The sequence below is a fragment of the Sceloporus undulatus genome, chromosome 2, assembly GCF_019175285.1.
Source record: "Sceloporus undulatus isolate JIND9_A2432 ecotype Alabama chromosome 2, SceUnd_v1.1, whole genome shotgun sequence".
Classification (NCBI taxonomy): domain Eukaryota; kingdom Metazoa; phylum Chordata; class Lepidosauria; order Squamata; family Phrynosomatidae; genus Sceloporus; species Sceloporus undulatus.
Window position 1 is genome coordinate 166,075,419 of NC_056523.1, and position 24,458 is coordinate 166,099,876.

General features: G+C 41.2%; 1 protein-coding gene across 1 annotated transcript in view; it reads right to left on the reverse strand.

Moving 5' to 3' along the window:
• DIP2B (disco interacting protein 2 homolog B) overlaps positions 1 to 23,340 on the reverse strand; it is a 53,440-nt gene extending 30,100 nt beyond the window's left edge. Inside the window, exons 1-12 of the mRNA XM_042449607.1 lie at positions 23,231 to 23,340; positions 22,482 to 22,631; positions 19,361 to 19,480; positions 16,828 to 17,025; positions 13,786 to 13,877; positions 13,392 to 13,502; positions 10,887 to 11,010; positions 9,003 to 9,112; positions 8,022 to 8,124; positions 6,863 to 6,927; positions 3,812 to 3,905; positions 2,976 to 3,095 (exon numbers count right to left, since the gene is read on the reverse strand). Of these exons, the coding sequence (XP_042305541.1) occupies positions 2,976 to 3,095; positions 3,812 to 3,905; positions 6,863 to 6,927; positions 8,022 to 8,124; positions 9,003 to 9,112; positions 10,887 to 11,010; positions 13,392 to 13,502; positions 13,786 to 13,877; positions 16,828 to 17,025; positions 19,361 to 19,480; positions 22,482 to 22,631; positions 23,231 to 23,291 (1,348 nt within the window). The 5' untranslated portion in view covers positions 23,292 to 23,340. The remainder of the gene's footprint in view (positions 1 to 2,975; positions 3,096 to 3,811; positions 3,906 to 6,862; positions 6,928 to 8,021; positions 8,125 to 9,002; positions 9,113 to 10,886; positions 11,011 to 13,391; positions 13,503 to 13,785; positions 13,878 to 16,827; positions 17,026 to 19,360; positions 19,481 to 22,481; positions 22,632 to 23,230) is intronic.
• Between the last annotated feature and the right edge of the window lie 1,118 nt (positions 23,341 to 24,458).

The window sequence follows — 24,458 nt, forward strand, 5'->3', positions numbered from 1 at the left end:
TGCCCTTATGTCTCCTTCATTAACAAGGAATTCCCCCTACAGCCAAAGAAACTGTTGTCCCCTTTCACAGACACAACTGTCATTTGCTTAGGTCTCTATCATTTCACTGTAACAAGGAGTTGCAGTTCTCCTTGCAGAAAAGCAGAACTCCGGACTTTCTCTAGTCTATTCTAGAAAGCTCCAGGCACTATAATTCCCCCTTTTATTACAACATTTGCCAATATCACTCCGTCTGTCTTTATTTTATTTATATGTTGTCTTTCTCCTGGAGTGGGACCCATGGTTCAACAAAAGCAAAGTAGGGAGGGGGCCAGGCTAGCTTTCCATGGAAGGGAGTTCCAGAGGGTAGGAACAGCCACTGAGAAGATTCTCTCTCATGTCCCTAACAAGTGAGCCTATGATGGTGGCAGGACTGAGAGACAGTCTTACCCTGAAGATCTCCTTGCAGCTTCTTATGTCTTTAGAAGAAGCCAAATACTGTTAAAAGTCTCCTTTAATCTAAAAGGCACTGACTACTGCCAGATTACTATATATAAAAGAGATCAACAAATCATTCTATGTGCCAAGTAACCTTCCACATTTATTATTCTTAATTTATTTACAATCTATTGTAATGTTATGAGTTTTGGTTTTTATGTTACCACATGATCTGAAAACTCAGAAAAGGGCAAGCTAGAAATTTTCCACAAAACCAAAACCACCAATTGTTTTGAAAGCACAGCTAACTCAGTCTTGGGCAGATTTACCATCTCACTAATCTGTAAGAGAACAAGCTTTTGAGTGCTGGACTAGGACACTGGGAGACCTGGGTTCAAATCCCCACTCAGCCACAGAAACCCACTGGGTGTGACCTTGGGCAAGTCACACTCTCCAAGCCTCAGTGGGAAGCAAAGGCAACCCCCCCCCCAAAAAAAAAAGCAAATTCTGCCAAATAAAGCTCCTGATAGATGCACCTTAGGGTTGCCATAAATCAGAGATTACTTGAAAGCATACAGCAACAACTGCACTCTTTAAGAAAAGCTTACTTCAGGAAAAATGTGGTAAACATAACCACACAAAATACATTAAAGCAAGTACCAATTTTAGCTACCTTTATTCTATAGCATAAATGGTAATAATCACAAATATTATAGAAGGTTATACCTTAAGTCAGGGGTAGGCAACCTTTTGGAGCCGGGGGCCGGGTTGGTGTCCCTCAGACAAGTTGGGGGGGCCGAAGCCGAGGGGTGGAGCTTCCACCCTCCAGGGGCAGGGCTGCATGCTGGGGGCGGAGCTTCCACCCTCCAGGGGTGGAGCCACCCTCCAGGGGCGGAGCCTCCACCAAAGCCCCGCAAGGAGGAGGAGGCGTGTGCCCGCCCTCTCCTCATCGGACCCTTTCTGGACAAACACCCCCAACCTGCATTCCAAAATACACACAACAGCACATTTGTGCATTTCACACTTTGGAAGGTGACACTCTCTCGGCTTCAGAAACAGTAGTTGCCTGCCTCTCAAGCTCACTCATCATCATCACTATCATCACATTATCATTGTCAAAGCAAGGGAGACTTGTTAGCATTAAAAGCACCCAAAACACACTTTGGAAGATGACACTTTCTCAGCTTCAGAAACAGTAGTTGCATGGCTCTCAAGCTCACTCATCATCATCACCATCACCACATTATCACTGTCAAAGCAAGGGAGACTTGTCAGCATTAAAAGCACCCAAAACACACTCCTTGGAGAGAGCCGGCCAGGGCCAAGGAGACCTCTCTGCAGAGGGGCTCCTTGGCTCTGGAAGCCCTCCCGCCGGCGGAGAGAGCCTGCCAGGGCCAAGGAGACCTCTCTGCAGAGGGGCTCCTTGGCTCTGGCAGCCTGCCCGCCGGCGCCAGCGATGGCCCCCCAGCCTTCCAGAGGCCCGCTGCCGCCGCCGTCTGAGCCCGGTTCGAGAGCTCTGGCGGCTGCAGTGGGCCTCCTGGAGGCCGAAGTCTCGCGCGACCACACGAGACTTCGCCCGGGGCGCCGCCATTTTTTTCGCCCAAAATGGCGGCGAAGTCCACACGCGACCTCAGAGAAGGTCGCGTGAGACTTCGCCACCATTTTGGACGAAAAAATGGCGGCGTCCAGAGCCACAAAAAGCCGCGACCGCCGCTGGTGGGTGGTGTTGGTGGCGGCAGCAGCAGCAGCAGCAGCGTCGGGGGCCGCTCCAACGGCCTCCGCGGGCCGCATCCGGCCCGCGGGCTGTAGGTTGCCAACCCCTGCCTTAAGTCATGGCTATTTCCCTGTTTTTCTAGTCTGAAAGGCTGATCAAAGAATGAAAACTAATACCTTACTAGAGCAAATTAAAACATAAAACTAATAACTCTTGAACTACTATCTGTCAAACTTGCAGAGCCTTGCTTTGCATCTGAAGTTACATTTTCCTCATGAAGTGAGGATAATTTCTGAGGCCTTGCTCCTTTTGATCACTCACTACTATTTGCATTGCATTTCACTAGCCATGCAACATATAACTGAGCATCAAAGTTTTGCATTACACAGCCAAATATGCATATAAATCCTCAGGCACATAACATAACACACAGTTTTCTACCTAATTTCAAGGAGAATACATTCGGCACCCTTGTGAACCTCAATTTCACTCTCTCGCACACAGTTTCAAGCAATGCTAGGAAACAATTTGTTGAATGAACACCTCCCTAGCCCATTTTAAGAAGGGGCTGAAAACTTACTTCTTCGAGCAGGCCTACCCCTGATTGTTTGCCCCTAAATGCTCTCCTCCCCTTCTCCCCTCTTTGCCTGCACTGTTGGCTGGCATAAGTTTTATTGTTTTAATGTAATGGTTTTTAATGGTATTGTTTTGTTTATTGTTTTGTTTTGCTTATTGTATGCTTTTGTTGTACACCGCCCTGATTATAAGAAGGGCGGTATATAAATAAAATTTTATTATTATTATTATTGCTGCTATACAAAAGCAGATCTATATAGGTACTCACAGGGGTTAGCACCATCAGTCACAATCAGCATCCGCAGGGAACTTAAGCTGACATCTCTTTGGTCCCGGTGAGCCATCATGGCCCAGTGTAAATCTCGACATTTCACCAAGGCTACCTTAGCTGCAACCCAGAGGATTAAGACAGAGGCTGAATCAATGCAGACATACTTTTGCCTTTCTGCTTAAAAGTGGCTTGGCAGGTACAGAGCATCATACAGGTTTGTGAGGCGCAATCATTTTAGCACAAAATTCAAGTCTAACTTGTGAGAGATTTATTTAACAAAGAGAATCTAAGAACATAGGGCAAGATGATGCGAGCCCTCTGAAACCTCCAATGAAAAGACAGAGTAGGACTATGTGTCCTAATAGTATGCTCTGCCATCTGAACAGGAAAGATACACATCCCAGGTTCTCTCCAACTTATCCAACTCCTTGGGCATTGGAGAAGGACTATGAGGATCTTTAGGTGTTATTCACCCAAGGTTTCCAAAGGGGACAGATAAAGCTAGTGTAGAAGTGGGAATCATGTGTCCCCATCTACATTTTGTTCCCAGACCGCTCCCAAATTCTTCAAATAGCCTTTTGCTTGTAAAAGAGAAATGCTGCTCCTAGAATGCCCCAGAAGCAGTCTTTTTTCTTTAGAGCAAGGTATGGTCCCCATATCTTCTTCTAGCTATTATAATCCCTCACTCCAGAAAATCCCTCACTCCAGATTCCCAAGGAAGGGCATGTGTGGCCTACAGAGGTTCTTGGGACTAAAAAAAGGTTTATAAATCCCCAGAGAATGCTCACTGCTATGCTCAAGAAAAGCCAACAGCTATTCAATGCCTCTTGTACCTTTATGAGTGTGAACCCTTTGTACCCAAGAAAGAGGACAAGTCTTCATCACTGAATACGGCACGCTGATGGTATGCAGTTTGTTCATTACACTCTAAAAGGAAGAAAGGAAGTCCAACTTTTAAAAAAATCAAAATAAAAACAGAAAGAAGATTGTGGGTTTCTTCTATATATATTAAAAGAAACCATTTTCACACTCCACAAGCTCAATCTACATCTCAGTAGAGGTTTTTCAAAATGGCTTCTTTTCAGCATATATAACCCATCTTCCTTCCAAGTGAAATAATGCCTTGTGGGTTCAGGTCCAACTTTTCCTTAAAACTCAGGTCAGACAACAATATCTCAGAAGTACAGAAACAATCCTATAACTAAGGATACATCTACACTGTCGAAATAATGCAGTTTGACACCACTTTAATTGCCATGGCTCTGTGAAGTCGAAGGCTTTCATGGCCGGCATCCATAGTTTTTTGTGGGTTTTTCAGGCTATGTGGCCATTTTCTAGAAGAGTTTCTTCCTGACGTTTCGCCACCATCTGTGGCTGTCATCTTCAGAGAATGCTTGCCTGGAAAAGGTGGATGGAGATATATATATATATATATATATATATTTACTGTGTGAGCCTGGAAATGCAGGAGTGATTTGCATGTATATGTTCTGTGCTAATGGCAGGCCTCAGGCTGAAAGGCTAATGCAAAAGAGGATTAGTGTCTGCTAATTTGTGATCATTATCTGCTGGGAAAGCCCCTGACTTTGACACAGCGTGCAAACAAGAATCAAGGAACACGAGAGACATTACAGACTGGGCCAGACAGAAAAATCAGCAGTAGCAGAACATGCCACGAACCATCCTGGGCATAAAATACTGTTTGAAAACACTGAAATTCTGGACCATTCCAACCACTACCATGTCCGGATGCACTGGGAAGCCACTGAAATTCACAAACGTCTGGATAATCTCAACCAGAAAGAAGAAACCCTTAAAGTGAACAAAACTTGGCTACCAGTCCTGAGGAATAGCAAAAGAAGGACTCAGCAAATGAAAATGGGAAACCACTCAGAGTCAGGGGCTTTCCCAGCAGATAATGATCACCAGTTAGCAGACACTAATCCTCTTTTGCATTAGCCTCCAAGCCTGAGGTTTGCCATCAGCACAGAACAATACACATGCAATCACTCCTGCATTCTCAGGCTCACACACTATATATATATATATATACACCCACTTTTTGCAGGCAAGCATTCTCTGGAGATGCCAGCCACAGATGCTGGTGAAACGTCAGGAAGAAACTCTTCTACAACATGGCCACATAGCCCGAAAAACCCGCAAAAACCTATGTCATGGCTCTATCGTACAGAATCCTGGGATTTGTAGATTGTGAGGCACCAGCACACTTTGGCAGAGAAGGCAAAAGACCCTGTAATATACAGATCCCAAGATTCCACAGGATGGAGCTACAGCACTTCAAGTGGTGTCAAACTACACTATTTCTACAACATAAATGCACCTGTGGTCTTTATTTTAAGTGTAGGCACAAAACAGCTAACATTTGCTTTGATGCCTTTCCTCTTTAATTCCAGTGAAATATAATTCTTTGAAATAATAGATCTGGCCGTGGTTATGCAACACTTACATTCTTCTTGTCAGTACTTGTTTGTAACCACTGTCATCATCATCCACCACCACCACCCCCATCATACCTTTTCCCCAAATCTGGAGTTCAAGGCAGTTTACAAATTAAAACTACACAATCCTGCCTCTGTAGTGTGTTTAGAAAGATTATCCAGTTAGCAATGATGTAGCAATGCTACTGGACTAAAGGCATTTATAGGGAGCAAGTACTTCTCATCTTACAACAGTTCCACTGTATACAGATCTGCTTCTGGTACAAATCAAATAACTGGTTATGACCTACAAAGTCCTACACAACTTAGGGCCCAGTTATCTGAAATACTACATTCTCCATAAGAGCCTGCCTAGGTGTTACTATCCTAGTAACACCTAGGAGTCCCCCCTATGGCAATCCTATCTACCTCAATGAACTTGGTGGGAACTTAAAAAAAGAACAGCCCCTTGGCACAAGTCTGGAAAACTGTAACTCTCCAGATGCTGTTGTGCTCCATCTACCATAATCTCTATCCAGTCTGGTCAACAGTGAGGCATGATGCTTTTACCTCTATTATATGTCCTTTGGAAGTGCATACATTTATGCCATTATATGCACTTTGATTGTTGGACATTTTTTACTTGTATGTCATTTGGGAACTATAGTTTCCAGCCTTTTATATTTATTGGCAAAACTTGCACTTCATATTCTATAGGCAAATAGACATTGTATATTATTTGAAGCTTTCATCTTCAGGCAAAGCACACAGTTTTGAATACATACGGTTTGCCTGAATGACAGAGAATTATAGCTATTATACCATTATTTTTTAACACTTTGGACAATAAAACTTTTTATGCATTTTTCGATTGACACTTTCCCCTAGCCTTTCCTGTTTTGCTAGTCTGTTCTTTTGGTTTAGGGCAACACCTTTGTGCTTTTACCAGTAGTAGTTCAACAACGTCTGGAGGTAAAATCATACTGGCAAGAAAAAAAAAACATTTTTAATTAGACTGGTTTTGGTCCAAAAACGTAACTTCTAGATATGTCGAATTTGATTTCAATTTGTTATTTTAAAAATTTATTTCACTGACATATTACTTATCTTGATTTTTTTGTGCTTCACTAATGTTTTACCTATAATATTTGTATTATTATTAGCTGCCTTGAGCATCATTTGTTGGAACAGCAGGATGCAGATTAAACAAACTATGACAAAGAATAAAAGCATGTTATTCTAAGTAAGCATTTTAGCTCTCTAAATTAAAGGTATTTTGACAGAGCTCACAAGGAATGGCATGTTTACATTCCACCACAGGAGAACTATTGTGCCTTTCCTAGGAGAATCACCCACTTTGAACACTAAGCCTACATTTTGGAGAAACATATGAGAACAAGTCACAGTAAAATTACCCCAGAACATCCGCTTAAAGTGCTGACTTACTGTTAGCATGCTATGCCACAACCCTGCATCCTTCTTGAAATCCAGGACATTCACTATGGTTTCACCTAGAATGAAATATTAGCTGTGAATTTAGAGGTCCAAAACATACAACTCCACTTCCATGAAATATGAGTTCCTATTCTGCTTTAAAAGCAAATGAACTCAAAACTGGCCTATAGCTGCTCGAGGGATACTCTTGTATCAACAACTTCTTTTTGTTATAAAAAGCCACAATCTCACTCCTCATCTACTTACAATAAATGTCTTAATAGGAAAACCCTTCAGTGATAATACCAATAATCTGTTTAAGGAAGTTATGTTGTGACAACACTTGATGGAAAGCAAAATAAGTAGATATGCTTTTCTGCAGTAACCATAGCTGTAAGCTGCTTTTAAGACCACAACAGGGGGGAGCTGAGCATGGTTTAAATTTATAAATAAAAGTCTTACGAGTGCTCTGTGAAACCCATAGCATATTCAGTGTTACGTTATCAGAATGAATGAGCATGCTGGAAGGCATAAATACAGTATGTTGTTCACCTGTATTGAGTATTTTAAAAAACTAAGAATATGGCTAGTGATAAGAATGCCTGAGTATCCAAAAATAAATCACAACGTAATTCACCTTCAGATGCAGGGGCTACTAGGGATACACTAACATGGTCACACTGTTTCTTAGGATACGTTTTGTGGTATTAGGTAGGAAAAAATCCTAAACTAATACTAGGCTTCACATATAGGATACTGCAACCACTGTAATAGGGATGTGTGACTATTGTTTTTTCAACGTGCACTACTTGCCTCTCCCTGTGCTGGCTCACATTTATTGTGAGAAATGCACAGAACTCCCCTGTGGAAAAGCCAATTCTCCTCTAAAGCAAGATGCTGATCTTTGCATTTGTGCTGAATGTTTGTCCTTTTTTTTTCTCCAAAAGTAAACTTCTGAAGACTTCTGGTTTTGGGTTAAAAATGTAAGAAAGCAGTATATCTGGAGGGGCACAGTTTGAAACATGTTTCTGGGTAGAGGGCAAAACTTTATCAGAGTCTAGGACTTGGCCCCAGGACTAAGTTCACAGTTTGCTGAAGGGGAGGGGGGAATACCTCCCAATATGGTTATTTCTTCTCTATATGCAACACATACAGACAACACAGCACTCACCTTCAGAGTAGTTGCACGCCTGAGACAGAGCTTGGCAGTGGGACAACATAGCAATTCGGGACACTGTTACACCCATGACGCTTCCCTCCTTGCTGGTCTTGTACTGAAAAAAAAAACCCACAACAATGTCAAAAAAATTTCATCTGCCTGCATCAGGACTCAATAGTGTTAACTTTACACTAAACACATTTCAGGCTGAAGGCAGGGAGTGAGCCCTTCACCCCTTCCCCCCATCTCCACAAGCCAGAAGGCAAAATGCCTCCGTGGGGAGGGCAAAAATGACACTTTCCAGGTGATTCTAGCCAATAGTGAGAGAATCTAACAGGCACAGTCCGACAACCTCTGGAAGGCCTCATTTTGCCCATTCCTGGGTCAGGATGAAGAAAATACCACCCTGAATTCATTGGCCCATGACACTTCTATTCTTTCAAATGAGGGTGGATAAACTGGCATGCTTTCCATAGATCCATCATATGGTAGACGTCCAACAGATTTAAAACCCAATAGTATTCCTATAAACAGTTCTGGTACAAAAATGTGCAGGTCTTAACTTTCTCTATGCACAAGAATATTCACTGTAGGATAGCCCCTAGGTATTAACTGAAGGGAAAGACGCCCCCTTCCCACTATCTTGCAAGCTGCTAAGGGACAAGTTAAAATATGTTCTATGGAAATAGCAGAAAACCTGTTAAATAATTCTCTTACTCCAGAAGCCTCATTCTTCAACTTTTAAAGGCATCAGTCAGCATTCCATGAGGATAAAGAACAATGATTTTGAACAAAATTTCAGAATCAAGGAACACGAGAGACACTACAGACTGGGCCAGACAGAAAAATCAGCAGTAGCAGAACAATTTCAGGAGAGAGAGCATGCTATTAATACATGGGAGAGTTTTCTGCTAGAAACTCAGGCTCCTAGAGAATATTATGACTGCCAAAGAGTAGCATATATTGTTCTGTCAATGTGCATTCCCTAAGTACCTCAATATAAGCTGGCTCAGTCCCTGCATTTGAAATGTTGGGCTGCCAGTCCTTCGGAGACTTGGAAAGATATTTTGAATCTGTTACAACCCACTTGAGCCTTGGCCAACCTAGAAGCAAAGGACAAAAGGAGACTTCAGGTTACAATTCTTCATGGACATATTTGTGCTGCAAATAAAGAATTCTGACTTATGCAAAAGAACCTGCTGCATTGCCTTACAATTCAAGCTTAGCTTGCTTGCTGTCTATGTTCAAATTCAAATATTTGTGAAAAGAAGATGTAAAAGGAAATGGGCTACACCTGTAAATAACTTAGGTTCCATTTAGTGGGGACCACAAAAAAAGTCATTTACAGAGAAAAAGTGGAATCTGCTACATACAGGGCATTTCTTCATTAAGAGATGCAAATACCATAAGCAACAGGAGTAAGCAACTGTCAGTTGCTTGGGGGCTGGATGGCCTCCCTCCAGAGATCTTGGACAACTCTACCCACTGCTATTATCCCCCACCTGCTATTTTTCCCCAAATGGTCTTTCAGTAGTGTGGAAGGCCACATTTTTAGCTTTTCACAGGCAGTTTTAGGACCTGGAGAGGTCCTTTAAACAAAAGAGACCACAAGGTCATTTGCAGGTCACTTCCTGTTTTTTTAAAGCTTCTTCTGGGTCTAAAATGGTTGGGGGAGCCCACAAAAATCCTATTGTGGGAGAAAGGCAGGATATAAATCCTGGAAATAAGTAAGTAAGTAAATAAATAAAGCCCCATCCCATTCCCCCATAGGGCTTTTGGAGTCATTTGAGGGGACTGTTTTACATTTTAAAAAAAAGGGGGGGGGATTGAACCCTCAGGGGTATAAAAACAGCTTGAAGGAGCCACATGCAGCCCACTGGCGACACTTTGCCTATCTCTGATGTAGAAATACTAATATTAGTATCAGAGTAGCTTGCCCCGATGACCCACTTGGTCTACTGCAATGAGAGTTCTCATATACTTGTGGCAAACCAACTGGCAATTTTCACACACAGGTACATTCAGCTGCTTCCCCAGTGACAGGGGAACAGATCCCCGTCAATCACAGCAGCTGCTTCCTGGCAGATGGAGACTGAGGGACTTTTATGCTCTCTGTATGTCCCCTAAACTAGGAGTTACCTATGGACTATGAATACCACACAGTTAAAAATGTGTAACTTCCCAACAGAATTCTGGACATTGCACTTATTTATAACCTACCTTTCTCTTAAAATTGGGACAGTTTAAAATTTAGAACTTCATTGTTGATTATGCTTTCAATGCAAGTGAAAAACATAGAGCAATATAGTATGTCCCAGAACCCATTCCCACTGAAAAAAATGCCAGAGGATATAGGGATCAGGAGCAGAGTACATGCTTTCCATGTAATTTTAATCCAATTCTGAAACCCCTAGTTTTAATCCCTTGAAATTCCAATCAAGGGATCTCAAGCTTGGAAAGACATTTACTTGATGCTTTCCAAAGACATGCTTATGTCAATCTGAACTGACAGCCAACTGGTTAGGCAACTGAGGGCTTTTATACCTTTGACATCACAACAACTAGACCCACAAGCTGATGCCTGGGAGATGTTTTGAATTGCAGTTCCTATAATCTTTTCCTGATATCTTTGGCAGCAGGCTAATGGAGCTATAATTCAAAACATGTGAAAGGCAATTGATTGCCAACCTAGAGGATGCAGAATACAAATATTTGTTTGAATTAATTCCTTGTCAATCTTCCTCCACTCTTAAACCATTGTTCTGGAAATACGGATAAGCTCTTCCAGACAAGAGACTGAATGTCTTCTGAGGGAGCTTATGATACCTCTATAAAACACCATTACAAATGATGGTGCTATAAAAATCAAGTACTAACCTTTAAACTGTACAATTTCTCCATTCTGTGTTTTGGGGAGACCCTTAAGGCAAACTTCAGTGGTAAGGGCCAAGACAATGCCACAGCTACCCAGAAGAAAACCAATCTGCTGGCCACCAGCATCCTGTGGGGGAAAGAAAAGAAATCACTATGAATTGCAAATGGGTGAACACTGCCAGCTTTACCCTTACCAAGCCTCTAAGTGTTGGTAATGCTTTGGTAACTGGATGGTAACATTATGGACAATACACAAAGGGCAATATAAACATTCAGCTTCATCCATCAATGCTTTGAAACTCAAATGACAACAACCACAGGGTGGGGCAGGATGAAGCAGACATCTCACACAATGGAAAAGCAACAGGGAAAGAGAAAAAATGGCACACTGGAATGATGACTTTCTTTTTTAAAAACAATGGGAGGAAAAATGTGGAAGGTTGCTTCTAGCTACACTTGTGCTGAAAAGTCTTTGAATTAAAGTTATTTGTTATGGGTATGACATATTAAGTGAACCTATTTTAGAACCAGAGATGTGCAGTGAAATACAAAAATCCTCTTTCAAAGAAGGTTGAGTACGCTAGATCTTGGCATAAACAAATGGTCAAATATGCAAATTATAAGCCACATAACACTGACAAAACACACTAAATATTAAACCATTTTATCTTTAAGAAACAAGGGAAAGACAATATTAAACTGGCACAAATGAAAGACAGAAATATCTATATTTGTGCACTCAAATGCAAATGGAGTTTTAAAGTCATTCATACCCAGCCTGTGGGATGGATGCCAAAGCAACCAAGTTAGAAGATTTGTGACATGCCTGGACAGCATCCCATTTGCCCTAGGTTGGTAAAGTAAAAGAAAACTACTCCAGTTGGGTGGCTGATGATACATACATTAACATCCACACTAGAGCAGAGCACAGTCATAGTTTTCATTTGACTTGCAACATACTTTCTAGAAGATTAGTCAACAGATTGAATGTCTATTCATTTTGTAAAGCAAAATACCACCAGAAATCCCCTATAAACATACATACACACAAATAATAATTTCAGAACAGGATGTTTATAAAAAGCTGCCCCCTTTTCCTCAGTCCCTAAGATGCATAGGGAAATTTTCTAGGCTAGAATATGCCAACTTGAGTAGGTGGTTTGAATGCCTGCAACAGGGGGAAACCTGCTAGGGAAGAAAGCATTGGAATGAACAAGCTGATTTACTGAAACAATAGGCCAAGAGGTGGTAAAAGCTTTCCATTTTCATATAAGGATTGTCATGGTAGTTGTCATGTTGAGGACACAAATCAAAGAGATGCCCTTAAGAGATCCATAGCATTACCAGACTAGCTTACCACCTCATTACTATATCTTCTTAAATTATGTCCTTGAAAGACACTCTACTATCTGAAAAAATGGCAACGTTCTATGTCAATTATGGTAAGGGTAGAAGCGACTGTTAGGTGATTCCATGGTATGGTGCTACATGAACAAGCTATAACCAGCCCAAGCAGAACCTTTAGTTCATGTGCTTCTCATTCACCTGTCCTCCTCTATTGCAGAAGGAGAAGGAACGCAGCAAAATGCTCAGGCTCATTCACACTAATAATCCACATAGCAATTAACTATGGCAACCACCCCAAAGAGGACACTGGGACCTATTTTCAGCAATGCTTACCACACAAATTGAATAAAAAAACCACACTGAAATCAACTTTGGTTAGGGGTGTTCAACTTTGCTACACACCTGATATACTATCAAGAGCAGCAACTGTATCTGAACATCTTTGAAAATGGTAACATATGTATCTGTTTTATAAATGATATGTTACCCCACACTTGCCTTATGTTAAAATTTCCTTCTGAAATAGATACACAAATTTACAGTCCTGCCATCTATAGTTAGTAGAAGCTATGAAACAACTTGCTTTCCAATTATTACAAGATGTAATTTTTTGGAACTTAATTTTACAGAAATTTAATCAAAAAGATAATTTTGAAAACAATTTCCAAAAGTAAGTAAGTACTTTTCAGCAACAGCTGAACCACACTCCTATAGCAGAACTTTGGAAACCAGTATGTCTAAACAGTAAAGAGAGAGTGGATTCTCCATTGTTTTTTTTTCTTTTTTAATGAAGTTAACTGCTTGAAAGGTACAAATGTTCAGCACTGATGAGAATGAGCCCCAGGGTCCCAGGGTACAGAGCAAGGCAATGGTGAGATGCTTCCATCTGTTTCTCACTACCACCTGGTGATGCATTGCCAAGTAATTACATTCCTTTATATATATTTCTGTTGAAGAGGCAGGTATAAACCAACACCACTGCATGACAAAATCTCTATGTTTGTGCAACAGCCATGAAAGGCAGGACCTCAAAAAATGTTTCTTTGTGAGTGTGGCAAACCAGAAGCTGCAAAGTCTAATTGTGTTCAAGGCCAAAAGTCTGACTTGGTTGGCACCCCACAATCCTCAGCCTATTATGCATCTAGGCTTCATCAACGTTACCTTTCGGGTTAGAGGTACCTCTATCGGCACTGGGATGACTTCTGCCAGCAAACAGCCATAAAATGCCACCATGAACATGACAGGGTCATTGTTGGGATAAACAAGGGCTACCTGTGATTCACAGAAATATTAAGTTAGATAAACAAGAAGAAACAGCATTCACATTTGGACCATTTCACCTGGAAAAAAAAAATGAGGCTGTCTTAACTCAGGAAAGAAAATGATCAGTTTATGAGCTTACTGTAAGGTACATCATGAGCTGTAATTTTAAGAGAAAAACTTTTTTAGCATTTAACAGGGACAGCATTAATGCAGAGCACTCACACCCTGCCACCAAATCATCACCCTCATTTTATCCCAAGGGAGCAGATGAAAGATCACTAAAGCTTCTTACTCTATCTCCAGGTTTCAGTACAGGCTCATTTTTGGTGCCCAATTTATTCAGTAGCGTATATGCCAGCTTCAAGCTTCTACTCCAAAGTTTACCTGGAAAGTAGAGAAAAGGCAATAGAGTTTAAATCACTCAGCCTGCAGCAGCACACACACATGCACATAGGCTACACTCTGTTCCAGACTATATGAAAGACCTTATCTCCCTATACAAGTCAGCCAAAGTGTTAAGATCAGCAGGGGAGGGCTTTCTCTGAGTCCCACCACCTTCACAGGCATGGTTGGTGAAGACTGGGAAGAGAGCCTTCTCTGTAGCTGCTCCCAGATTGTGGAACTCCCTTTCACAGGAGATCAGGTTGGCCCCATAACTGCGCTATTTTCAGCAATTAAGTGAGGCAACAGAGTCTAGGAATATACAGCTGGTCTGGGATTCCTAGGAGAAGGAAAAGGAGGGTGCACTCCAGCTGTGTGCACACCCCTTTACTCCCCCCTCCCCCAAGCTGAGTCCAGCTGCTACTTTGTGGGGCCTTTTCACACTGTGCAGTTACAATGCTATGACTCCACTTTAACTGCCATGGCTCTGTGCTATAGAATCCTGAGATTTGTAGTTTTGATGAAGTACCAGAGGAGCTCCCTGATTGAGATTTCTAAAGGCTTCTCCCTCTAAATTGCCAATCCCAAGATTCCACAAGATGGAGCCATGGCAGTTAAAATGGAATCACAGCACTCTAATTCTGTAGTGTAAATGGTCCTATGGTCTGAATCGCTTCCCCTCTCTTTTTCTCTCCCAGCAGTAAGCAGCAGCCAGCTCTCCTAGGGCTTGACAGGTGCCAAGGGAGGTGGAAGAATAGGGAACTGAGAGGTTGGAGATACACTGCAAGGTTGGCTCTCAGCCACCGTGTGTTTATTTGTAGATAATATTTATATTGTGCATCTCAGTTTTTATTGAGCTGCTATTATCTCTGATTGGTCAGCAAACAAATGTCAAAACACCTACAATATTTTTGTAAAAGAGCTTTTTGAAAAAAAGTACAACAGCAAAACAACTCTAAAACAGCTGCCTAGTAAAAAGCAAAATCCCATTAACACCCCAGGAAGCCAACATATTTGAGTGGTATCTGAATAGCATCAATAAGGACTAACTAAATAAATGTAGGAGGACATTCGACATATGACATCACAACCAAAAAGGTTCTCTCCTTAGTCACTATCCACCATGTCTCAGAAAGTGGAGGTGCTATGGTGCTATTAATTGGGCCTTACATGGAGATCTTAAAGACTGGTGTAAACTTAACAAAATATTCCATTCATTCAAAGAAGCACTACAAATTGGGAACCGAAAGTCTTTTTAGTTATTTGGGATTATATATTGCAGAGACATAGTGACAACCAGGTTCAGGAACTATGCAGGAATGCAGGCTGTGAAATGTCATCACTACTTCTGTTATTGCTTCTGATCGTAGAGCCAGGAAAGAAACCAATACTGTTTATTTTCGTTCACTAAGGCCTACTCTACATGTAAAGTCAAGATTTTTGACTTTCAGGTCTGGAAAAAAAAAAGACAGTTCTGTGCCCTTAAATCAAATGTCAGTTATAACAGAACTCCCATGTAGGGTTGTCTGAAGACAATGAAATGTATACATCTTAGGAGACTGTCACTGTGAATGTATTTCCACATCAGCATATAATTTGTAATGGGCTCAGAACTTAAATAACATTAGCTTTCTCTTGATAAAATTTCTCACATCTGAGGCTGCAAAAACAGTATTTAGCACATATGCATAGTCTGTACTGAAACCTCACAAGGGTGCTACTGAGTAAGATTTCCAGTGACTAGGAAGCAGGACTTGCCTGACTGCTTGTCTTGCTATGATTCGCTGAAACAAAAATAAATTAAACAAAATATAGGCAAACTCAGAAAATGTTTCAACTTGCCTTGGAAGGCAATTTGATTTATTTTAAACTACAAACAGCCCTCAAAATAGTCCTCTACATATGAATAATTTTCTTTTATAGCTCCCTAAAGAATTATAAAAAGAAGCTATTTATACAATATATGTCAATTCACAGACTCATTCAAGTTTATTCTAGAACTCTTGTGAGTCTGGAAGTTGGCAATGAAGTGGTTCACATGCTATATTTCATTATGTGTAACAGTTCACCAGCAGGCATACACAATCTCTTTAATTGCTAAATTCTCCCATTATATATGTGGTGTGTTCTGTGTCTACAGTCTCAGTGTAAATACATTTCTTTCTTTTATCCTTGTAGAGTTTCAGTAAGACTGAAAATATTTTCATTTTGCACATGAGACAATAGCCTGGACAGCCTAAGTCAAGCCTTCTTCAGAATTCTGACTGATTTGGAAAGAGCAAGGCTGTGCTTGCACCCTGTCCAACCGCTTTCACCTAGTTCCTCCTGCCAACTGTTCATGAATTATGATTCTGGCTTGTTAGGAGTGGAACAAGCCAGGGAACCCTGTTCAGATCTAACGCTAAAAATATGAGATAAAGAGGTTCCCTGCTTTATTAAGCTGATTCCATTTCCAGGAAAAGCCAAGCAGAAGTAATCAAACAAAATGCAAAGACATGCCTGCTTATTCCCAATAAATTTGAATTCTGAAGAATTCTGGATTATCACTGTATCCTATCAAGATTATACACTCATATACAAAACCAGAATATTAAGTATTTCTGTCTCTGAGACTTTGCAAGAATTAAAAAAATATGTTTTCACCCCAGCAGCACACTTACTCATTCCTCACAAGCCAGAATTTTCATGTGTTGTTATATTTCAAAATGCCCAATTATATATAATAAATTCCCAAGATGGTACACGCACAAGATGTGTAAACCAAGCCCAACCAAGGACCAAATCTTGCAACATTCTACAGTGAACAATGCATCTATCCTGTTTGTCCTTGATCCGCTTGCTATGTTTTTGTGCACCCTTATTTGCATTGCAGAGCAGAGCAGAATTAATGGAGAATTTGCTATTGCTCCTATTGAAACCAAGTGGAGACAACTAACAAGACCAAGACACTCACCATATGTCAGGGTGTAAACAGGCTTCCCAGTAACGTCCAGGGCTGTCAAACAGGGGCATTTGGACTGTGTTGTTCCCCAGCGCTGCAGAGCTGCTTCTAAAGCAGGGGGCCAATTGCAAACTACTCCCAGGGGCTCTCCCTTGACAGGTGTCATCTGACGTCCCTCTGGCCTTGGCTGATTTGGGTCTGGCTGTGGAACTGCAAAGAAAACACCACCATATCAACTTAGAATCACTCACAAAAAGATGAATAGGGTAGAAGGGAGTGAAACAAACTCTGCATTATTGATGCAAGGGATTCCCTCATTTTTCCCCCTGGGAATCTTTTTTTAGAAACCAGGGCTTTGAGATCTATTTTTAAAAGGTCAAAGCAATTTGAATGCTTCTGTTGCTAAGGAGAGATGCTTCCCAGTCGGAGACAGGAAAACTGTGTGCTTTCAAACACAGAGCTGAAGATCTTAACTTGATTGTGCTTGGAAGAAACCTGTTATTGCTACTGCTACTACTATGCAATTACAAAGCATCAACCAGTGCTAGGTACCACACAGAATACAGAAGTGTCTGTCTCTGACCAGAAAGCATAACATCTCAGAAAGGGAAGACAAGACAGATATAAAGGACTGCAATGAAGCTTGGATTTTAAAGAATAGGAAGGAACACTGGTCCAAGAAAAAACTTGTAAATGGGATTTTGAGAAGTTATATTAACAGTTTGGCAGACAAAACAAAAAGCTACTCCAGGCATAGGGCAAAAATGTTTATACTGGCGGGATACAAACCGCCGCTTTGCGGCGGTCCCCCGCCGACGCCATTTGCTCCGCGCGGGAGCCACAGCAGCCAAACCGCGCGGAGCAAAAAAGAAGCTCATTTCGGAGCTTCTTTCCGCGGCGCACTGATGATGTCGCGAGGCGCCGCTGGCGCATTCGCGACGTCATAGGCGCTGCGACACGTCTGGACGCTATGCGTCCAGTACGTAAAGATGGCGGCGCCCATGTGGAAGAGGCGCCGCCATCTTGTACGTATTGTATACGTACTAGGGTTAGGGGGGTGCGGAAGCACCGCCCCTTCCTAACCCTAGTACGTATACAATACATACTATATGGCGGTTTGTATCCCGCCACTGGGTGTAGTTTATGGGAACAAAGAAGTCCAAGAACACAGCCATTTGTACAAGCAGGGAAAGAAAATCAATTGGTGATTTTTAAAAAGAGGATTTCACTTAAATCCAGGAGAAAGAAATCAAATCCAGATGGTTGGGACTAAATAGTAATTTGCACTATAGGATGAATATAGTGTTGTGAAGCTACCTAGCTAGTAGTTTTGTACATCTGCTGTATACTGGACTGTGGAAGAAAAGGGTTAGAAATCCCTTTTAGTCTGGCAGAATCAGAGTCAGCCTGACTGCACAAGCAAACCCCAAGCAGTCACTTGGGGGAAAAGAGAATGTTAGAGGTACTAGTAAAAATGCATGTAATCCAAAAAGGTCTTTCCCTGCTCCATTCAGCTTCATGCAGTGTTGCTGAGGAAGGTGTGACATAACTCTTGGAACATAAAAATAACTATAGCTTTTTGTGGATTTTTCGGGCTATGCCAGCTACAGATGCTGGTGAAATCTCAGGAATAAACTCTTCCAGAACATGGCCACATAGCCCAAAAAAGCCACAAAAAAAACTATGGATGCCAGCCGTGAAAGCCTTTGACTTCACATAAAAAACAACTGCTTGTGCAAAGAAGCCTCCTAGACCAGGTTCAAGTAGAACAATTCAAATATGCAATTTCCTGCTCATATTTCAATAGGACACTGTTCTGGAGGGAGATGGCAAAAACGCTCACAGGAAGCAGCAATTAAAATTTAGTGTTCTTAGTAGATTTCTTCTTTGAGATTACATAGTGTCATAAGTCAGCACAGTTTGACCAATGAAGACATGGTGGATCCTTAACTAAGCAGGAGGAGCTGTCACCTTTTTGAGATTTTTTTTAAAAAAAAAAAATCCTGGTGACCTTGCAGGGGGAAGCAGTTCTCTATTCCACATGTACATGTTTACAGAAAAAGCAAGCAGCCAGGAGGCAGCAAGCACTTGGGTTTTTCAAAACAGGAGCTAAGCAATAAGACCCTACTTTGCTTTCAAAACTATTTTGATCTGATAACCCAATTTAAATAGATGTTAAACATGTGAGAGTGGGAGGATCCTTTATTAATTACTAAATCTTAGCTTTGCAAAGAAAACTTCAAACCCATTCAACAGCACCATAAGACAAAATACACCCTCCCACACACACTGCACAGTTATAATATTTTAATGCCACTTTAACTTCCATGGCTGCATCCTACAGAATCCCGTGATTGGTAGTTGGGTGAGGTACTTGGAATTCTTTGCAAGAGAATTCTAAATCCTTCATGAAACTACAAATCCCTGGATTACAAAGGATGGAACCATAGCAAGTAAAGTGATTTCAAAATGATACAACTGTGTAGCGTGACTATTTTATGTTAATCACAATAAAACTGGTGACAAAAATACCCAACCCAGATACCTTCCACAATTTCTTCAAAATCATCCACAAAGAACTCCTTCAGGGGTGGCCGTTTGGGTCTCTTCAGCGTATTGAGCAGCTGCTGAATTTTCGTGGAGACTCTGCTACTTACAGGGACACCTGTAGTGAGGGAAATTAGTTCTGTTGACAAGGGACAGGTCAGTTGTGGGCAAGTGCCATTATATATTGTTTTAGATTGTATGCCGCTTGGCAGGGTTTTATTCTTTTTTCTTATTTTATTTGATCCGTATTATGTAAAGCACTGTGCAAACTTTACAGCACTCTATAAATAAATGTTAATAATAATATAAAGGGCCATAAGAATCCCCAGGTGAACCAAGCTGCCATATTTACTGCAAAAATTCTAGGGATCAAGCCCAAAGATAGCAGGGGTGGGGAACATATAGTCCTCCAGATGTTGGACTGTAATTTCCATCATCCCTAACCAGCATAGCCAATGGTGAAGGATGATGAGCAGACCAACTCCATATGTTCCCCATCTCTGGAATGTCAAGCATTTATTGAATATGGAATATTAAACATAGTAAGCCAGAATTGGATTGTTAGTTAAGAGATTATTTTCTCCCTATTCAAAGCTATTTCTGACATTTGTGCAACACAAACTATGTAAGTTAATCGTCTTAGGCTACCAAAGTCCTTTCTTTCTGTCTAGGAATTAAATAAATAGAGTGTTAGTTTAGTACATTTCAGGTAGTAATTACTGTTTGAGGGGCAATGACTGGCTTTCATGTGCATATGTGCCTTCAAGTCACCTGTCAATTTATGATGGCCCCATGGATTTCATACAATTGTCTTAGGCAAGGAATACTCAAAAGTAGTTTTACCAGTCCCTTCCTCTGAAATATAGCTTAAAGGTAAAGATATTCCCCTTTAACAAGGTTGTCGTTGTAGATGACTATAGGGGGTGGTGCTGATCTGCATTACTAAGCAGAAGAGCCAGTTTTGTCAAAGATAACTCTGCGATCATGTAGCCATCATGACTGCACTGAACACTGTTACCTTCCCACCAAAGTGTTGCCTATTTATCTACTTGCATTTGTAGATACTTTTGAATTGCTAGGTTGGCAGAAGCTGGGACTAGTGACAGGAGCTCACTCCATCATGCGGCACTTGGACCTTGAACTGCCGATCTTGCCATCATCAGAGTTAGTGTCTTAACTGCTGAGCCACTGCGTATACAGCTTACACACAGCATATATAGCTTACAGCACCCAATATTTATTGGATGTCTCTTGTCCAAGTACTAACCAGGTTGACCCTGCTTCCAAGATCTGACAGGATCAGGTGCTTTTACTGGCTTAGGTGGTTACAAATTATGCAGGCTTGCTTAGGACCCTCTTTCCAGCACTCTTGTACAGTTGACCACCAGAGAGTGCTAGGAGAACTCTTACAGACTCAAGCTAAGCAGTTCATCCTCAAGGTTATTTTAGCAGCAAAGACTTACAGTCACCACAGCTGGGTGCTTTTCCTCCTGTGTGCAGGCAAATTCTAGCACAGCAGGCATTTTAAAATGAAAAGATCTGTGCTTAGTACATTATCCAAGTTTGAGGTTTTTTTTTAAAAAAACACACATACACTGAAAACAATGCTAACAACAAATGAGACAGAAGTCTCTTCTCCAGGGATGGAAATATAGCTCAAAAAACAGGCAATGTCAACAGTCTCCCTGCTTCCAAACACTAGCTTTTAAAATCAAATCTCAGGGTAACTCAGCTGCAAAGACCCTCTAAATTCTGCGTAAAAACAAAAATCAAAATCAAAATTCACCAACCAAAATGGTTAATGCAAATTTCCAGCTAAGTAGTAACAGCTGGTCTAAGCCAGTTTGGTAGCAAGATGTGCATAACTTAGCTGAAGAATTCACACTTTCTAAAAACAGCAATAAGGGAAAGCGACTAGGGTGGTGCTATGGCAAGCATAGATCTCACAGGGCAAACAAAGGCAACTTGTGGGAGGACAGCTGCTAGAAAAAGATATTCTGTGCTTCTTGTTCTGCCATCTGACACTATACAACCAAGAAGCTCATGTTATATACATTTTGGAGCCTGAAAATACTGTGATTAAATAACAGCAAAGAGGGTGGCCTCTGACTATCAAATATGGAAGCAGGTGGAGACTCGTGTCCAAAAAATGTAAGGTACACATTGCCTATAAAATCCAGTGCTTCACAGACATTTAACATCTCATGTGTGTGCATGTGCCTTTAAGTCACCTGTCAACTTATGAATTTCCTAGAGTTTTCTTAGGCAAGGAATTCTCAACATCTGGGGGAACTGGTGGTTTTGCCAGTTCCTTCTTCTGAAATACAGCCTACAACACCTGTTACTCGTTGGTGGTCTCCCATCCAAGTACTGGCCAGGGCTGACCCCACTTAACTTCCAAGATCAGATGGGATCTGATGCTTTATGGGTATTTGGGCCAATCATTCCTTAGTAATATCTGCATTAAAAAAACCATGGGGACCCATTTCACTAGCACCATGTGCTTCCTTCAGGGAGGCTGCCTTTCGCTCTTCAGGATGGAACAGTCTTTGCAATCCATGTTTTTCATGGAGGCAAAGCAGAGAAGCAGCAGGAAACAGGGCAGCAGGAAAGAAGGGGAGGCCTGGGTGGGATAACACAACACAAGTGACAGGACAATACTACAAGAAGCAACTTCCTATTCATCCATCAGGAGGCAAAGGTCTGGTGTGGCAGTGGAGGTAGTCTATGGTTACTGGAAAAACGGAGAGCAGTGCAACTTTCCTGGCCCTGACTCAGCTTCTTACTTTACTGATTACAGAGGTACAACCAATTATTTCTGTCTACAAGCAATCAATAGTACACTAGATGTACAGGCTTTCATCCCACCAGGGGAAACATAATTAGATGCCCTTTTACAAAATTCCATTGCCCAACCTTAGCCTTTGGTCTCATTAGTCACAATTTCACAAAAAGGTAAACAAGAAAGGGTGTTTTCTGTGAAAGACAGTTGCCTGCTAATTGCTGTAATGGCAGACATTCACAATGGATAATATGAATCTTGCAATGTTTTGCATATGAACCACATTACTGCTATGCTCTATTGGGTTCCTTCCTATAGTGTGGATATGAAGATATACCATCAGCTGTGTCCATAAGGCTGGACCGGTTGGATGCTTTGTGCATGCCCTTCACTATTCCCGATGGAGGAAGATCAATAGCAGATGGGCGTGCGGAGGAAGCAGGTGTGGAGGTAGTTGCAGTAACATCTGGGGGAACTGAAAAATTTTCTGGAAAGAGGGGGGGGGATGAGATTCAGGTTATTTCTTGCTTCAGATGGCCTAAAATGCAATTATTATAAGCATTCTGTTCTCATACAAAGACATCTATTTTTCGTCAATCATCTTGGCATAGATAGCATTAACAGAGAGAAGGAAGGTACCGTATAATGGGATTGATTCTTGACTTCCAGTTCCATGGCAGAGCCATGTGTCAAATCCCATTCCTGTTCTGACCAAAGGTTATCTAGATTAATTCATCTGGATTTGGAATGCTCACTGTAAATCCCAAGGAAAGGAGAGGTGAAGTGGCTCTCTACACCACTATTATGGTCCATATCTCCTTCTACTCAATATTCAAAGGATAAAAATATAACTGTTTTGTTCTTTTAACCTTGAAAAATATTATTAAAAAAATAAAATAACTACTGCTGTATTTGGTGTCAGGAAATTCTTTTCATCTGTTATCCTGACAGGACAAAATAATGCAGTAAACCAACAAGGCCCCTTCCTTGTCCCTTTTGCAGACTTCCAGATTTTGAATATGTTTCCATATCACAGCAGAAAGAGAAGAACTCTGATAGATAGGTGAAATAACTATTCCAACCTACTGTAAAGCTTCTCCAAGGTTTTAATCAGATACTGCATATGTAACATTCTTTGTCCTCTCATGAACTTAAATTGTGAATTTCTGGATAAGCTGTTGGGAGGCTCATAATTTTCCTGGTAAGAATGAATACACACACACATACACACTTGAGTTATTAAGTAATATAACCTTAACAGAATTAAGGTTACTGGAAGAAAGCATTTTAGAGGCAGGGTGTGATGGAGCATATATGATTCTCTAACAATTGGAAGTCAAATATTCTATTTCCACAGGCAGCCCATGCTGTTAACAGCACAGATGTGGAAAAACTTAGCATACAAGTTCACTTACATTCATATACATACAGAAGACACATCAGTCAAAAGCTTAAGCATATGATCAGTGAGTTTTAAGCACACCAATGTCAGTACTGTGTAAATGTACAACCATTCAGAAGAAAAGAGTATTTATGAAAGTATCAGTCTGAGCAGTTCCCTACCTTTTTAAATCTGAAGTGGTTAACAGCTTCTGAACTTAGACATGTACTTTAATTTAAATAAGAAATTTAAGGATGGTGTAGTCTCCAATAGACAGACAATGGGCATGATCAAATGTCACAATGACCCATGGTTTGTGTCAGTCATGGTTTGTTGGTAGACGACCAAACACACATTGGCTTATCTTCCCCTTTTCTGCAGTCTTTCCTGCCATTTTTTCCAGTTCCTGTTTCAAGGCAGGCAGCTGGGGAACAACAAACCATGGCTTAAATGAACCAGAATTCAAAAGCTAACAACAAAACATGGATCAGATTGTGGTCTGTGACTTGTCTCTAACTTGCTTCCTTGCTGCCTCATCTTGTTGGCAGAGGCGGGTAAGCACATTACAGCAAGCCAGATTTAAAGAAACCGTACCACAGCTTGTCATGATGGGCAGTGAAATGTACAAAACAGAAAGCCTCTGTTCAAAACAGCAGGGCAGAATTTCCACTATTGTACATCTTCAAAGAAACAATCTCTCCAGTCTAAGTCCAGAGGGTTTGCCTGACCAGTGTTATCAAATACCTGAATTTTGTCTAAGGGCCTGCTCTTGCTTATTGTGCAGAAGCCACAGCAAAAGCCTCAGTAAATGCCAAGCTCTGATCAGGTTAGCCTGTGGTGAAGCAGTTACTGTATTTCTGACTGCCACTCACTGAATTCAGTCTTAGTCAATCCATACTGAATTTGGATCACAGTGGTTGAAAGCACATGGCA